Raw genomic sequence first — 18,813 nt, forward strand, 5'->3', positions numbered from 1 at the left:
GGGAACAGTGGAATGGATCCAAAAACCACTGGCCGAACCCCCATTAGATCTAATTGTTAAAACACGGAAAGCAGCAACAGAACATCTGCTTGAATGGATTTTTCTTATCTAATGCAACGGCTCTATCCAGCTGGTAGACGGCATCCTCAACAGTCACTTCAGTGTTTTGTACGTTTTTCTGGATGCTATCGGCCGCTGCCCCCTGCTCCTGTGTGAGCACGGCTACATCCAGGAACAGCTCCTGGATGCCCTGGATCCTCTGTTCCAGCTCCAGCAGCTCCTTGTGACGGCTCTCGATCTGAAGGAAAGCCGACCGGGCCGTCTTGCCTTCCAGCTGGACGCCAAACACGTTCAACTCCCCGCTCTCCATCATCTCCTCCAGCTCCTCCTTGGTGACCTCCCTGCCCACCACCTAGGCAATGGCAATAATTCTAATTATTTAACAGCTTTTATTCTTTTTTTGCCTTTTTAAAAAAAAAGTTACATGTCCTCCCTTTAAATCAGCGATTCTGGAGAATGCTTTTTTTGGTCAAAATAATTTTTGGTCTAAATCAGTGAATATCTCCTGCCACCTGGCCGTGTAGTGTATTTGCTGAAAAAAAACTGGTGTTAATACACAGCCTAGGCTCTGTAAAGTGGTATGTAAACTCAGGGTATGTCAACAAGGCAGGCCTACCGCAAACAGCAACATGTCCATTTACAGAGCCCAGGCTTTTGCAGCGTTCATACAGTACATGCAAGTAGCAGATGGTGAGGAGTTATTCACTGATGTCTGACAAAATGTGATTTTGTCAACAAGTATTGTCCAGAATTGCTGACTCCACCTTTAATGTGTGCAAATCAATGAATCGAATATCAATAAAATCACCTCCATCTGCCTCTGGATCTGCTGTTTACAAGCGTCCCGATGGCTCATCTCTGTCTGGTTGTAGCTGGACATCACCTCTCTCAGCTCGTTGCTTAGACAGTGGTACTGTGTCTGAGCAATGCGTGCTGTGGGGTCAGAGCTGCCTCGCTGCTCCTCCAGTTCCCTGCTGAGAGCATTCATAGTGTGTAGCCTCTGCAGCACAGCTTCTGCTCTGCGTTTAATATCCGCCCCGACTGAACTGGAGTCCCGTTTTGTTTCAGTGGGGTGTGAGGTTTTGTTTAAGGCCTGGTAGTTCACATCTCTCAGCTCACTGATGTCATTCTGGATCTGCTGGATGTCCAGGCGGATCTGTTGGGCCTCATGTAAGACTCCATCCAGATCCAGGTCTCGGTACGGGTGTGATGCTGATGCTGATGCTGATGCTGCCTCGTCATGCTCAGGAATAGTGGCCAACTCCACTGTGCTGAAACCCTCTGGGTCAGTCTGCACCTGATGGAGGTGCGTCAGCCGGTCTCTCATGTCTGAAAGACCAAATTAGACAACAAGAGAAAAAGATTTTGATTTACTTAACTGAGTGAAAAATAACGGACAGATTTCCAGGCTGGGGTCATCCAGTGGTTCAGTATTGCACTTTGATATAGTCAGGGGACTTGTGAACGAAAGGTTACCAAACATTTTTTTTAGTTCAAATTATAATTGTATGTGATTTCAGAGGAGCTCCAAAAAAACACTAAATCCTACATTTCCCATAATGCAGATCCCTATAGTAAGACACTAATACTTGACACGCTGAACTTGTTATCAAAAAGTTGCTCATTTAGACATACAGCAGCATTATCATGCAGGCCAGCTGATGAAATGATTCCAACATTTACTCCCTTATACCTGTATTTAGCCTGAGGGAAATATATGGCTCAATAGTTGGTAAAGGCTTCACTAAGTCCTCCAGCCGGTTGCTAAATTGAAATTTAGGAGAGCAATCGGCTGCAACAAACAAGCCCATACTTGTGTTCAGTGTTGTGAGCGTGACGAAAGACTTCAAACAGGCCTATGTTCAGTCAGTCGGGCTCAGAACGATATGGTAATAATATGTTGCTTATCTGTTGATCAGTCTGATCTCTTGAAATTAACTGGAGGTACTTGTTTTTGATTTATTCTGGGATCACGTGTCTGATTAAATTCTCTTAAGGGACCCTTAGGAACAACAAAGAGATGAAAAAGAGACAAATTAGTAGGATCGTCTAAGTCAAATTAAGTTGAATTGAGATAATCCTTTTAGCAATAATTGAGAAGTATAACAAAGAAGATCTTGTCATTGTTTTCCCCTGATCTCATTCATGTCTTGAGAGAAACAGAGATGAGATTAGTCAGAGACTTTCATTGGAAAAATCGGAGAAATATGATATTAGGAAAAAGGCCAGACTATTCGGCTGTTCAGTGCCTTGCTCAAGGGCACCTTAGCAGTGCCAAGGAAGAGCACTGGCACCTCTCCAGCGACTAGTCCACACACACCAAGTTACTGTTCATGCTAAATTTAGTTTTAGCTGTAATACTAAGCTTTAGTTTCAATGGAGGGAATTATTTGTTAATATGCTAACTCTCACTGCTGCTAGTGTTTACGTTGTTGAACGTTAGCAAGACTTAGAAAATGAAAGTAGAAAACCTTTTGGACTCATTTGAGAACTTGACCTTTACTCATTTTTCTTTTAACTGGGACTCCTGTGAGAACTGTGGTGGCATTTTTGCATATGATACATCTCTGGACTCAAATGTTGGAATACTTATTAATGCAATAGGAAACATTTGCTATAAACTTGTTTAGACCTTAGTGCAATGATATATGTATATATTGAATGTGTTTTAGTGTAAACTGAAATGTAGATTCCTCAAATGTGAGTGACCCAACAGACCACTCGGACAGCCACGCCTATGGTTAACTTATGCACAATTACTCTGTCTGCTCTTCTATTGTCCTATGCTCAAACTCCTCCTATGGTTAAGTTATGTACATTAGAACTGTCTGCCTCTCAGCCTGTCTCCCCTCCGAACCACTGTCAGACGCCTTCCCCCACCCAGCTTCCTTAAGTATGTATATTTGAACCTGTCTACCTGTCTCCTTCCTGTCTCCTATGATGTCCTTAAATAGTTCATGACTTTAAGGAAACTTTGCCACTCTTTGTTACACAATCACATGTGTTGGATCTAGTGCGCCACTCCGCGGAGTCTTCTCGCTTATTGATTGAAAATAAACCTGTTTCCTATCTACAACGTATCTCTGTGCTTGATTTTCTCACCACAGAACATTTACAGAATGCACACAAACTGTGACTTTGATTTGTATGTGATGAACTGAGACATAGTTTAGGTTGTGCATCTTACTGTTGGTATTGTATTGAGTATAATTCATTAATCTACACTATACTCTGATTTTCCTTTTAGCTAAGACTCTAGAAATGAGAAACCTGTAAGAACATTTACAGATATTTGAACCATGTTTATTTCTTAGGAGCGACAATTGACATGAAGGAGAAAATAGAAAAAAATCTGTCTTTGGTCTTGCAAACATCTCATTTTGGTCTAATAGATATAAATGTGATATACAAGACATTTCATCTTATATTTTGCGTATGCTATTGGTCTAATAAAAAGCTGGAAAATGTAAAACGTTTGACACCGATATTTGTAGCATGTGTAAAGTTTTTTTTCTACCTCTTCAGTATCATGTAATCTTAGATGAATGCACATCAACTGCCCAGACATCTAATCTTCCTATCAGGACTCATCAAACAAGTTTTCAGTTAGAAAAGTATAGTTTTAAATGTATTATACTGTACATGTATGGAATTTGATTTTAAGTAAGTGGGGATACTTAGAGTTTAGAAATTCCAAGTGGAATTCAACAAAAACAGCACAGTACACATAATATGTAATCCTGAACAAAAAAATCACCTATGACCCAGTACTTTAAGGAAGTCTGGTTCATTTATTTTTACAATTTTTTTTATCAAACTTATCCACAAATAGTCCAGGTAAAAAGGCCTCAGTTTAGGGGGCGCCCTTAGCTCGGTTGGTAGGGCGTCCCCCCCATGGGCCTCGGCCAGCAGCGGACCGGGGTTCGATTCCAGCCCGCGGTCGTGCTCTGCATGTCACTCCCCTCTCTGGCCCATTTCAACTCTGTCTCTACATTGTCAATAAAGCATAAAAATGCCAAAAAATATCTTATATAATAGGACCTCAGGGAACTCAGTTTCAGGTCAGGGTGTTCAGTATTTTCAGTTTCTATACTTCTAAAATGTCACTTAAAATGCCATTTCATACAAGCCAAATAAATATATGTAAACCCGTAAGAGAAGTAATTAACCTTACTGGTATTGTAGTCTCTTTTCCTTTAGCGTCAAAAGCTGATCACACAAAAGGTCCAACAGGCAGCGATCAACTGCGAAGAGTGAATGATTTAAAACTTTTTTTTCTTTAAACCATCATCGCTTATGCACCGGTTTAAGAGGAAAAGGATTTTAGAAAACAAAACTTTCTGCATTCCTACCTTGTCACATGGAGGCAAGGAGTGACTGTGAGGAAACGGTAGATTTCAGCCCTGTGAGTCCACGGAATCTTTCGCCTCCGTGAGAATGGTGACTGATTTCCTCACTGCAATCAGGTGTGTGTGCACTGATTGGCTGATTGAACCCAGGTGTGAAGAGATTATATATGCCCTGAGACCCCAGTGCTCTGTGCTGCTCATTGTCTCACCTTAAGAGGTAGTGAGAGGTTGTATCCTAGTGCCCTCTGAGTTTAAGAGAATATAATTGTTGAAGTGTTTGTCTGTCCGTTCAGCTGCTTGGCAGTGATGGTTTTGTTCTCACTTTAGTTTGGTATTTTAAAGTAGCCTGTGTGGCTTTTTGCTTTCTCCCCCTCCCCTTCTTCGCTTTAGCGATTCAGTGGTTATCCCTCTGGGGATAACTTTTAGAAACCCCTTGGTCCGCACCTGTGTCCCAAACCCTCCCTCCCCCCAGTCCTCACAGTGACGTTAACACACTAAGGTCAAACAAAGCCTCCTGAGGATCATCATACTGTCATTGTCTGTGTTTACATGTTTCTGTTTTCTCAAGATATTTTGATATATTTAAATGAATACATGTCTAAGAAGAGTTTGTGAAAAGATACTAATGTTAAGCTGAGACCTCAAAGAAGAAAAACAAAATGTCAAGATAACATCAAGAACAGAAGACAGTGGACATCAGAAGCATCGGAAAAATAGAGAGCAAGTATTTCAGACATGTTATCTTCCAAAGGGGAGGGACTGAAGTGTTCATGTGATACAAAGTCTTGTATAGGAGTCAGTTTGCTTTGCTCATTTTACACTCAGAAATCATTTCCTTTAGTTCCATGAAATGTAATCTGGCCAAAGGCTCTGCATGTTGCGTGAAACCCCCAAAACTGTCAGTTGATTATCAGTCATGCTGCCAGAAAAAAAAAGTGGAAGTACATTTGAACCAGAAACATGAGTGGTTTGGTTGAAGGGTAGGAGGTGGAGGCTCCGCAACATAGTTATTTCCACAGCCAGCATTTGTTTTTTATATGTGAATAATAATTTCCAATGGCCTCCATGAGTTTGAGTCACAATGGCTTAAATTCTCAAAGGGGATTAATAAAGCAAATTTGATGTGTAACTAAGCTCTAGATGCACACTCCACACACTTCAATGTGTTTGTGACACTTGATTCTGAAGAAGAAAAGAATACGGCGTGAATAAGGTAAAAATATCCACCCCAAAAACCACAATAAAAGCTGCACCCACAAGTAAAGTTTAGTCTTTCTGTTTCAATTATGTCCCCTATAGTGTGAAAATCTAGCTCATGACTTTGCATGTTCATATACGTAGTTAACCTAGTTTAGGAGGAAAAGGAGGAAAAAAATTATATATATATTTTTCATTTACATCTCAAACCATAACATTAAGCCCAGTTAAAGGATTGAATCATAAAGGACTGCAAATCATTTTCAAATCTAAAAGCTAAAAATTCACGTGACCTTTCAGCTAATTAAACCTTTCACCACCAGATGGCACCCATTGGTTACACAGGCTCTTCTCACATTGGGACTCAAAAGCTTTGAGAGAGTGATAGGCTTGTATTCACCCTGAATGTGACCTGCTGCTAGAAGTTACTTTAAAGTGGAGCTCCATCAAAACTGCTCATCAAAGTCTGTTTACAGGCGTTGAAGAGTAGTACTACTGCACTGCACACAAATAACTATATGTATAAAGCCTTTTGCGTCTCTGAGAGTTCTAAGCTCAGTTGCCTCGTGTGATGTAATACTCTGACTTCCATCTAGGACTACCAGTAAGAAAATGAAGAACATTCTATAGGGGTGTGGTGATCTTACTATACTCCTGCAGCTCCCTTCTCATCTCTCGACACGGTGTACAATGGTGGATAATTTATTTTGTCCAGCAGATGTCAGTGCTACAACAGAAGGCCTTCTTTCTGTAAAATGCAGTGCATTAGCTTTTTTAAATTCTGTTTTACACTTCTAAATGTAGCACTTGAAGCAGTTTAGCATATTTGATGGAGTTTGGCTTACTTGAGAGATTCTTGTATTTTTTGGTTTGTGTCCACATGGTTGAATGCACTTATTGTAAGTCACTTTGGATATCAGATGATTACATCTTATTGAATGTGAAGTATTTATCAGTCAAAATATGTTAGAAAATAATGAGTCCACTGTTCTTGGATAGAAACGCTTTCTATTTTTTGAGTATCAAAACACTCTTTTCCATAAATTCATTGATTAGATTAATGACTTCCTGCACCAAACGCAACTCCCCCAAAAAACATTATGAGTTGAAAGTCCTAGTTTAAATTTAGTTTTCCCGTTTCAGTCAGCTGGTCCTGATTTAATATCTTTCGATAAATAATGTAATTTTTTACATTTCTTTCACTTAATAGAGTAGAATTAGTTGAATGTTCTATTCATTAGTCATAAGCCGAGCATGGGATCAGGTAAAATCTATCTTTGCCTTGAATACATTCCTCGCTCTTTATCAGAGGTTGAGCACTACCCGATTGTGAATGTGCCAAGAATTTCTTCTTAATCAAGGATTGTAAAAATGCTAAACCTGAGGACAAAGGTCCAGTTTGTGCACTTGTAAATTTAACTAATTTTTGCCTCCGACAGCCTTACAACATTTCACTATGCCAGATTGAATTTTTTGGGGACATTTTTTCCAAGTATGTGTAAATTAAAAATATAATTACATGATCATTGTTAAACTAAAGTGGCACACACGACCAATACGTCCTGGCTTTTTTCCAACATAATCCACAAATAATTAGTTGCAGAGCGAGACATTTTGGCCAAGCATAAAAAGACTCATTTATCATTCAATTATTTTATAATTATGTGCTGATATTGGATATCCCGAAGTGAAGGTACAAGAAAAGGACATGTACCCAACATGTGGACTGACTCATCGAGACCCCCTGCGTTTTATTAGATTAAATTGCATCAGGCCTCCAGAGCTAGGTTGCTGTAATCGGTGGAGCAAACATCAGCTGTTTCTAGTTACCCAAAGTCGTGACTCTAATTAATTCAACTTACTAGCCTTCAGACCAAAGTTCACATAACAGCATCTGTGTCTCGGGGGCATCTGATCAAATCAACAAGAATGTCACGCGGTGTTCAGAGATGTTTCTCTGCCCCTTAGATTTCCCAGAGTCTCACTTTAATTCAACTTAACATGACATGACACTCTTGTTTTAAATCTTAACCTGTCCTCAGCCTTCTCGAGGAATGCAAAAAACTGCTGATGTACTGGACGACAGCAGCTTCTTCTACCGTACTGTACTGTTGCTTTATGTAAATCCAAATCCAAAGTTACAAAGTTATACAATTGAGCTGTTTGACTCTTAGAAGCTTACTATATTGTTCACAATAAATATATTTCTCCTTCACTCCTTCCACTACTTTACAGTTTTAAAGTAAGGGCTAAGAACTTTGAGTCTTTGCCTTTACTCATAGGCTGCCTGGGAATCAAAACCCATTTGGAGGACATAGTAACAAACACAATTCTCTTTAGAGTTTCTTAGATAATTCAGTTTAAACAAAAGTGGAGCAGACTACTGGAGAAACGTGCCGACGTGAGGTTGGCACACTCATGGTGTATGGCTTTATGGCTAAATTTGTTTTTTTGCCTTGATTATTGACTGGAAAACACAGGGAATTACAACAGGGAGGGGTTGTTATAAAAGGAATTGTGGAGTAATATTAGCTTTTTCAACAAAAACAAAAAGTTTGACTGAATTAACATTGGATACAAATAAGGACATACTGTACTTATGGGTGATGAAAAAAAAACTTGTATGAATGGTTGGAACAACATGACGAGAAGTTTCAAAAGTTGTATATGTATGGCCTTCACGGTCAACACAACGCCCAAATAGAAAAACAAGTACTTTTTGGGGCCTTGATAGTCTTGTTGTCACTGTGAGGTTAACATGTAATTAGTGGAAATCGAGTCACTGCGTCCCGTCAGGAGGTAAGTCCCTTTTAACTTACTTACTTAATTAGTGTGTTGAACTAGTAACCCATCTGTCTATCAATCACAAAATCAAGAATTTGATCAAATACATGCCTCAACAGCCACAGATTCCTTAAAGGTTTTGAACAGAAGACTTAAAAAAACTATCCTATGCAATGTAGAGACTGAAGTCAGCCCAGTTATCAAGCTCAATGCAAGCTTTTCTAGCAGCATTGTAGCCTATACTTTCAAGTTGAAAGTCCTGCAGTTGAGCAAACCTGTCAAGACTGTCCTGTGTGTTGTCTGTCATGCTGTGCTCATGATATTCTAACCTCATGTCTCAGTTTAATCTCCGAATCACGTTAAGTCTGGTTTGCTCCAGAGTTACATTTTAGCAGTCAGTTGATTTCCATTTTGAAGAAAAATGTCTCCAATTAGCTTTCATGATTGTTATGGTTCAATTTTGCTGCAATTACAGAGTGTCAGTGGCTAATCAGCAGATATACCTTGAGTGCTGTAAATGTTTTCATATCATGGAGGAAAAGCATGAAACGTCTATCGTCTCAGTGTGACTAACAGCACAAGTCTCATACACCATACCTCCTGATGTCTCATATACTCTGAATCAAATCAATGATTTACAAGAGACACAACTTATGGGACCTCTATAACCTTTGAATTAACCTATACATTTAAAAAAATATAATACATAAATTATTCAACAAGTTTTTTTCTTTAATAAGATATTGAAGCACATTACAGCACATACGTTTATTTTTTATACAGGTATACTCACCGGCCACTTTATTAGGTACAGCAGTTCATTTTCTTGTTAACACATATAACTAATCAGCCAATCACATGTCAGCAACTCAATGCATTTAGGCATGTAGACCTGGACGGGACAACTTATTGCAGTTAAAACTGAGCAACAGAATGGGTAAGAAAGGGGTTTTAAGTGACTTTGAACATGGCAATGTCGAGGGTGCCAGGAGGGCTGGTATGAGTATTTCAGAAACTGCTGATCTACTGGGATTTTCACTCTAAACCATCTCTAGGGCCTACAGAGAATGGTCCGAAAAAGAAAAAAATATGCAGTGTGGATGTAAAATGCCTTGTTGAAGTCAGACGTCAGTGGAGGATGGGCATACTAGTTCGAGATGATAGAAAGGCAACAGTAACTCAAATAACCACTCGTTACAACCAGGGTATGCAGAATACCATCTCTGAACACAAAACACGACCAACCTTGAAGCAGATGGGCTACAGCAACAGAAGACCCCACCGGGTGCCACTCCTGTCAGCTAAAAACAGGAAAATGAGGCTACAATTCTCACAGCATCACCAATATTGGACAATAGAAGATTGAAAGATCATGCCTAGTCTGATTAGTCTCGATTTTAGTTGTGACATTCAGATGGCAGGTTCAGAATTTGGCGTTAACAACATGAAAGTATGGATCCATCCTGCCGTGCACCATCAACCATGCCATGTTCAAAGTCACCTAAACCCCCTTTCTTCCCCATTCTGATGTTCGGTTAGACTTCAGTACATTGTCTTGACCACGTCTAAATGCCTAAATGCATTAAATTGCTGCTATGTGATTGGCTGATTAGCTTTTTGTTTTTATAAGCATCTGAACAGGTGTACCTAATAAAGTGGCCGGTGAGTGTATATTTGTAATATATTTTTTTAACATCTTATAGTGTTTATGAGAGAGCAACCAGAAAGAATTGAAATGTCAGTGCAATTGCCTGTTTTACTGTCCATATGAAAATAAATATCTTGAATATTGAAGTCATGTTAAAGTCAATCAACATATTATTAAATCAACAACAATCTATTACATGTTTTACATACTTTAATGTTTAATTTTGCAGCTCTTTATTTAGAAATATTAAACAATACTGAACAATTCCCAACATTTTCTACATAGGACTCATAGGTTTTAACTATATTAGCTTTATTTTTAGTTCATAAGAACTACTTTGGGTTGGCAAGTTGTGAGAAAAATCCCAGTGCAGGTACTTATACTTTATATTCTTATAAAGGTATGCTCATAAAAGATGTTATTGTAAAGGCTGGTAATGCTTATTGCTCATGGCCTTCTAATAGGCCACCAATTCTACAGTTATAAATGGTAATAAGTTGTTGGTAAATGCATCCTTAATCAGAAAAACTAAAACAGCAGACATCATAATAGATTTACGCACTTTGTCATACTAAACATGAAGATCTAACCTCCCCCCTAAAAGATAAATAAAAAAATTAATAAAAAAAGTTTTTAACTTTATTTATGATCAATGTTCCTTTATTATGCAGTTTGCTTTTGATCTTTTAATAAGATCAACTAAAATGTCTGGATACAATTTTCCGAGTAATGGGCAAATGTGCAGCGTGTAGGCAACATTTAATAAAGTAGCTCCCGTTTAGACCTGTAATTAAATTTTTGAGGAAAATTATTAAGTCTCTTCCAATTTGCGAGGAGTTTTTTTTTAACATATAGCCTTTCTTTAAGTCAGTTTGCATTAACCTTGCAACTCATCTGATGCAGCTGCATTGCATAATGTGAAAATATCGAGTCAAACCTTTAATGCACTTATTTCAACATCGCTTCAAACATGTCTGTGCCCTGAGAAAGCATGTACAGTGATGAAGGTCCACGCTTGTTGCTCGGACCTTATTTGACTCTCTGTCATCTCGGGACATGCCGTTTCCCCTCTTTCCCCTCTGCATTTTTTTTTTTTTTTTTTTTTTTTGATGCAGCGAGAGGCGTGCCGAGCCGGGCCAGACCAGGCTCGGCTCATAGACTTCATGTGATCCTGCAGGGAGGTGTTTGGCTAAGAAAAAAAAGTCTTTTTCAACATCCATGCTGCAGCATTTGAGAGCTGACGGTCTCTCGCGCGCTCTCACGGAGCTACCGACTCGGCTCCTTCGGTGCATGTTTGGGATATTTCCATCACTTGTGCGGCTCATACCGGATAGTGACGCGCTGCAGTTCCGATAATGGGAGACGCTCAGTCTGCGCAACGGGAGGGCAAAAAGGATGCAGCGACCGAGGAGAGCACAAAAGTGGATGATGATCAGCCTAAGGAGAATATTGAAGACAAGGTATTATCTTATTTCTTTCAGCTCCAGACGGTTGACATTCTACAAATAACTCCTTTAACGTTTACGGACAAACTTATGTAGGCTATATTGTGTTTCCTCATTAACTACTCATGAATGATTTCCAGTAGTCGCAGTTACACGTCATTTGGTTAAAAGCCTCTTACATTTTCAAAATAAGTCGGTGGTTGTTGTGGGTAATAAAACGCTGAGGCTGGATTTTGTCGTCAGGACAATGCAACCTGGTGCTGTTTGTAAACATATCAATATAAATGGATGATACATTTCTTCCTGAATCCTGATTTGACTTAAAGTTGCTTTGGGCCACTTTTCTTATTTTAATAAATGCCCTCTGGTTGTTGACATTTGTTTTGGTAGTTTGAGGCTAACAATGTCTAGTCTTAAAAGAGCTGTCAGTGACCTTCTAAAAGCAGTGTTTTCATTGTTCCAATGGTTTGCATTTACTGTAGATGAAAAAGGAAACAGAGTAGAGGAATTATGACCTTTTATCTAGAGGAACTCAAGAAAGGCCCAAGGGAGAGATGGAATTTCTCCTTTGCTGCACTCAGCAGCAGGCAACATCGATTGCTTGTGTACAACAGAGCAGGACGTCTGTTAGACAGTGATGTACTGAGTTAAAATAGCTATTATTGTCTTATGAACGATACTCATGGCGTTATGTTGATTTAATGCCACTGTTGACCTTTGTGACTGAAGTGAGTAGATTAGTTGGGTGCAAGACGGTGGAAAAGTATGCCACTGTTAGCATGAATAATTTCCTTTTGTGAAGAAAAGGGAAAAAAAGTTTTACCAATTCCACTCTGTTTCTTCAATAAGTTACCTTTACTTTAATCATGTACAATTATCTGACATTTTCTCTTTTTCCCCCAAAAAATCGCAAAAATTATTGATGAGCGATATTCTGTGTCACAGAGCTTGCAGAGTTATTTCAGGTACCCAAAAAGTTTGACTGTATTGCCTCAAATTCAACTGGCTAATACTTACCTGTATAAGGGCATTTCAACCATTTTGGTTCTGGATGTCTGAAAACAAAGAGATGTCTGTTTACATCGTCTAATGGCTGGGTACATGCATGATGAACTTTTGACCTGAAAATCAGCTAACAGTCATCGATAATCATATTATGGACTAGAGCCTCTAGCATATATGTTATACTGCACATTTACTGTTTAAGTGTTTATCTCTACTTTTAGGGGAGCAACAACTGGTTCTTGGTTCATTATCAATTATCAATAATCAGATTATCCATATTCCATATCCATACACATTCAATTTGGTTACATTATTAGAAAATGTTTGGCTTCAAGCAACCTAAAGAGGTTAAATAAAGTTTCAAAACATGTAAAATATCTAGGTGGGAAATTTATCTAACAATGCCGTTCTTAGCAGCTGCTACATAACACTCACAGCAATTTATTCACTGTATTACTCCACACTAGTTGAAGGACATGCAGTTCTTGTTTCCCCTGCTTAGGCCGACTAATCTGGCTCACAGATTTGAGATTTTTTCAATCAATTAAGATTGTTAGCTGTAAAACCGTCAGCACACACATCTAACAGTGACTACACTTTGTTGTTTGTATAGAAAAAAGGACTTTGGAGCAGAAATTCTTAATGGATTTGTTTAGTTATTGTCCAGCTATAAGCATGTGAGCAAATGGTTGTTGCTTTAAATATATATTTAGTGCTGAGTGAAATTACCATTAAAAAATAAAAAAGATTGATTGCTAAAGAATGGTAAATGGCTAGAGTGTCTGATGATTTTCACTAAATCTAATGTTTGCCAATATACATTATACATTTAATGTTTTGTGCTTTATTTTAGCTTCTCCAAAACAATGGGCAGATCTCTGAGATAAATGGGAAAGCCGACGACTCGATAGGAGCAGTTAATGGTGACTGTGAGGATGAGATTGCTGCTGAGGGTGGGTATAATTGTGAATGACTGTTTATAAGCATACAATTTGAGCATAATTTAAACCGATGCAAAAGGTGTTGGATTTCATCAGATAGTTTTATGTTGCTGTCAGTCCTGTAGAGTTTTTGCAATCAATGTGTTTCAATTTACATTTCTTTCCTTGTTTAGCTATCCTTTCACCAGCCGAAGATATTTCAGAAACAGAAAAGCCACTTACAGAAGAAGAAACACCATTAGGAAACTTTGAAAAAAATGAAATGGAATCAACTCAGAAAGCTGATGATAATGAGGATGTACTTCAGGAAATGATACAGTTAGATGAAAAGCAAAACGACATCAATGAAAGTTTTAGGAGATTTTTCGGTACCATTGGTTTGAAACTGACAGTAAAGAGGGGCTCAGGTGAAATACCACCAGATATGACTGATGAGAACAACAAGGACGAACCAAACAGACCAGAAGACATTGAGGATATGGCAAATGAACCTGGAAGTGAGAATGCCGAACAGAATTATGATAATGATTCAACCACATGTCCTACCCTGACAGATGCTACATCGGATGACGCTCTAGAAGATGCAGGGGAGAAAACAACTGAAACCAAAGTGGAAGAAGAATCTTTTAATGCACATGCAGACACAACTTCACATGAAGGACAAGAGGCCCACCAAGATACGCCTGAAGAAGAGCCACATCTTACACCTCAATCTAGTTGTAAAGAAGAGGTGGTCGCGTCTCCATTGAAGAGATTTTTTACAACTGGAATCTTTTCTGGAATGCGTAAGAAAAAGAAATCTGCAGAAGATGAGACTAAAACTGAGAAAGAACTAGTAAACATGGGGAAAGGGGAAGTAGAAGAGACAACTGAACAAACTGGCCAACAACAGGATAAAGATGAGATTATTCAAGGTGTTGAGGCAGCTGTGATTGAGACGGAACATAAAGAAGATGAACTTAAGGAGGAGACACAGTTTCCTGCATCAGCTCAGACAACCGATGAAGGGAAACCACCTACCACAGATCGATCAACAATTATTGTCCTTGACTCTGAAATTCTGAATTCTCAAGAGAAAGACAAAGTTCAAGCAAGTCCTCTCAGAAGACTGCTTTCAGGGTCTAGCTTAAAGAAATTATCCAAAAAGCGAAGAGGCAGCAGGTCAAGTGATGGAAAGTTGTCGGACTCTGGAGAACATGTTTCTGATCACCTCTTGTCATCTACTGAGTCAGCTGAGAATCAGAAAGAAGAAGGTCCAGCACAACCCTCTGTACAGGCAGCAAGAGAGGAGGATAGTGCATGGACTTCCTTTAAAAAGCTCCTGACTCCGAAAAGGCGCATAAAGAGACCTTCCTTGACCAACGACGAGACAGAAATCCCAGTTACAGTAGAAGAACCTAAACCAAGTGAAGGAGAGCAAATATCAGATCACAGCACAGAAGAAGGTAAAAAAAGGAAAGACTCATCTGTTTCATGGGAAGCTGTTTTGTGTGGCTCTGGAAAGAGAAGAAGCCGAAAAACATCGGACTCTGAAGACGAAACCCCTCAAAATGATAACTGTAACAAGGAAGACATTGGACCTAAACATAGTGTAGAATCACAACAAGACATTTCTAATGAGAATGACATTTTAGCCTCATCCCCCAAACAGGCAGAAAGTCCTTCAGAGGGCGATGGCGAGTCAACATGGAAATCTTTGAAAAGACTTGTCACCCCGAAAAGGAAATCCAAGGATGAGGATGAAAGCAAGGAAAATATAAAATCTGACAGTGAACTCTCTCAAGATGAATCCTCCTTTTCAATAAAGAGACTTCTACCAGGGCGAAAAAAGAGGAAGTCTAACGAAAAGCCAGACCATGTATCTTCAGATGAGGCTGATAAGGATGTACCTTCAGAGGATGAAGACTCTGAAACACCAGCTGTGGTTCCATTGTCTGAGTTCGATACAGTTGAGACAGATGTTCACATACAAACACAGGCAGATGTAGAAAGTCAAATACATGAGGAAGGAGTCAATGAAGTATGGAAGGACCTCTTTGATCAGATGGCTGAAGCAGTACTACCATGTGATAGTATGCAAACTGACGCAACTAAAGTCCAAGATGATGATGAAGCTTTAAGAAAACAGATATCTATAATCCCCGCTACAAATGAAGATCCCGATGAGCTTTCAGAAAGTATCAGTAAACAGCAACAACTCAGTGACATTCCAGAAGAGGGCATCATTACAGAAACCATGGCCACTCCAGCTTCGGTCCCTGATGAGGCAGTTAGAGATGACACTATAGCAGATGACTTTATAGAGATTACATCTGAGGCCATTACTGCACCAGAACCAGTAGACATTACCCTGACGGATGACACTGAGATGATCTCTGCAGTGTCTCAGTTATCTTCAGAGTCTTCTAAAACATCTGGCAACACAACACCAGTCCCAGCGGAATACGATGTTAAGGAAACAGATGTGCTCCTGCAACAAGTTGTTGAAACCATCTCCACAAGCCCAAAGGCAGTCCAAGTTTATTCAGAGGAGCTAAGCTATGACAAAATATCGGAAACATGCTTAAATGTGGAAGAACTGGACACAGTTAATGCACTTTCAGCTACAGCCCAAACAGAGAGCCTATCTGAACTGAATGACTCTGTTTCAACAGAGATTATATCTGAAGTTCTTACTGAGGAGTTTAACAGTGCTGCTGAAATTACTTTAGATGAAGTACATAAGGTCAAAGTTTCACATCTAGAAGAAAGTGTAAAAGAATTACAAAGTACTTATGAGGAGCATCATCTGGTTGAATCTGTTTCTGAGGTAGATGCGGATATATCACCTGAAGGTAATAACATTGTCCTAGATGAAGGTTCAACAGTTGCTACAATTGCTGATGAGACTAAGGATGGGGCTAAGGAGGAGCAAGTCCAAACTCTGGCAGAAAAAGAAGATCAGATCATGCAACATATTACTGATCAAATTCAAGCTGAGGAAAACGATGAACTACCAAAAGATCAAATTCAGGCTGAGGATAAAGATGAACCACCAAAAGAGGAAAAGGAGTTGCAAGAAATAGCAGCTGGACAAGCTTATTCAGAGGACACTAGTGTCCAATCAATTGAAAAGGAAGTGATATCAGGGAACATCCCAGCAGCCAAAACAATTTTATATGAACTCAAAGAGGAAAGTGTAGTTCTAACTGATGTCACGACTGAATCAGAAAAGAAAGAAGAGCTGCAAACAGATCCATCAGAAGAATTAGAGGTTGTACAATCCTCCACATTAGATTCAGAGGAGGGCAGTGTTCAATCACTTGAAAGAGTGACAAAAGATATTCCAGGAGTGGAAATATATGAACTCAAAGAGGAAAGTGTCAATGCTGAGCCGGAAAAGAAAGAAGAGCTGCAAATAGATCCAACAGCTGTTCAAGCACCAGAAGAATTAGAGGCTGTACAAGCTTCCAAATTAGACTCAGAGGAGTGTAGTGTCCGATTACTTGAAAGGGATGTGATATCAGAGAACATTGCAGAAGCCAACACAGTTGTATATGAAATCAAAGAGGAAAGTCTTCTTCTACCTGATGTCGATACTGAGCCAGAAAAGAACGAAGAGCTACAAACAGCTGGCAAAACTGAAGAAGTTAAACCGCCAGAAGAATTTGAGACTCTGCAAGCCTCCACATTAGATTTAGAGGAGGCTAGAGTTCCATCACTTGAAAAGGTGATACAGGATATTCCAGCAGTGGAAACAGCTGTAAATGAACTGAAAGAGGAACGTGTACTTCTAACTGATGTCGATACTGAGCCAGAAAAGAACGAAGAGCTGCAAACAGCTGGCAAAACTGAAGAAGTTCAACCACCAGAAGAATTTGAGACTTTGCAAGCCTCCATTTTAGATTTGGAGGAGGCTAGAGTTCAATTTCTTGAAAAGGTGATACAGGATATTCCAGCAGTGGATGAAAAGGTGATACAGGATATTCCAGCAGTGGAAACAGTTGTAAATGAACTCAAAGAGGATAGTGTATTTCTAACTGATGTCGATACAGAGCCAGAAAAGACAGAAGAGCTGCAAACAGATCAAAAAGCTGCTGAAACTGAAGAAGTTTGTTCACCAGAAGAATTTCAGGCTCTGCAAGCCTCCACATTAGATTCAGAGGGTAGTGTTCAATCACTTGGAAAGGAAGTGATATCAGAGAACATCCCATCAGCTGAAACAGCTATAAATGAACTGAAAGAGGAATGTGTACTTCTAACTGATGTCGATACTGAGCCAGAACAGAACGAAGAGCTGCAAACAGCTGGCAAAACTGAAGAAGTTCAACCACCAGAAGAATTTGAGACTATGCAAGCCTCCACATTAGATTTGGAGGAGGCTAGAGTTCAATTTCTTGAAAAGGTGATACAGGATATTCCAGCTGTGGAAACAGTTGTAAATAAACTCAAAGAGGATAGTGTATTTTTAACTGATGTCGATACAGAGCCAGAAAAGACAGAAGAGCTGCAAACAGATCGAAAAGCTGCTAAAACTGAAGAGGTTTGTTCACCAGAAGAATTTGAGGCTCTGCAAGCCTCCACATTAGATTCAGAGGGTAGTGTTCAATCACTTGGAAAGGAAGTGATATCAGAGAACATCCCATCAGCTGAAACAGCTGTAACTGAACTGAAAGAGGAATGTGTACTTCTAACTGATGTCGATACTGAGCCAGAACAGAACGGAGAGTTGCAAACAGCTGGCAAAACTGAAGAAGTTCAAGCACCAAAAGAATTTGAGACTTTGCAAGCCTCCATATTGGATTCAGAGGGAAGTTTTCAATCACTTGAAAAGGAAGTTATATCAGAGAACATCCCAGCAGCCGAAACAGTTGTAAATGAACTGAAAGAGGGAAGTGTACTTCTAACTGATATTGATACTGTCGATACTGTTTCTTCAGTGGAAACAGTTTCAGATGAACACAAACAGGAAACTGAAGTAAGTGTTGAGCCAGAAGAAAAAATACCAGTTGAAGCAGCCAAAACCAAACTTTCAATTACAGATGAGAGTGGGACTAAAGTTGTGACACAACCGGATCAGACTTTCGAGATAACAGAGGATCAGAAAACAGAGAGTATCCCGCAAGATCATTTAGTTGAACAGGAAGACAACATCACTGAAGTTGTAGATGAGTTAAAAATATTAACAGCAGATCATGTATCCGTTAATGAGGAAGCAAGTTATATCCAGGTCATAGAAACAACTGTATTTTCTGAAGAAACCCCAGCACCTTGTGTAGACGATGCTGCATTTACAGATGAACCCAAAAATAAAGGGAATCTCTGTGAAGGGCAAGAAAATGTTGAAATAGAGGTAGAAAGGGAACTTCCAGGCACTGAGATAAAGACTGCTTCAGTTGACTATG

General features: G+C 39.4%; 1 protein-coding gene across 1 annotated transcript; it reads right to left on the bottom strand.

Moving 5' to 3' along the window:
• Positions 1 to 49: 49 nt before the first annotated feature.
• LOC307262223 (syntaxin-11-like) lies at positions 50 to 1,387 on the bottom strand (the record flags this gene model as incomplete). Its single annotated transcript, XM_080043019.1, has 2 exons — positions 50 to 412; positions 869 to 1,387. The coding sequence occupies 2 exons, from the start codon at positions 1,385 to 1,387 to the stop codon at positions 50 to 52; spliced, it is 882 nt and encodes a 293-aa protein (XP_079899145.1).
• Between the last annotated feature and the right edge of the window lie 17,426 nt (positions 1,388 to 18,813).

The sequence above is a fragment of the Ammodytes marinus genome, assembly GCF_949987685.1.
Source record: "Ammodytes marinus genome assembly, chromosome: 15".
Taxonomy (NCBI): Eukaryota; Metazoa; Chordata; class Actinopteri; order Uranoscopiformes; family Ammodytidae; genus Ammodytes; species Ammodytes marinus.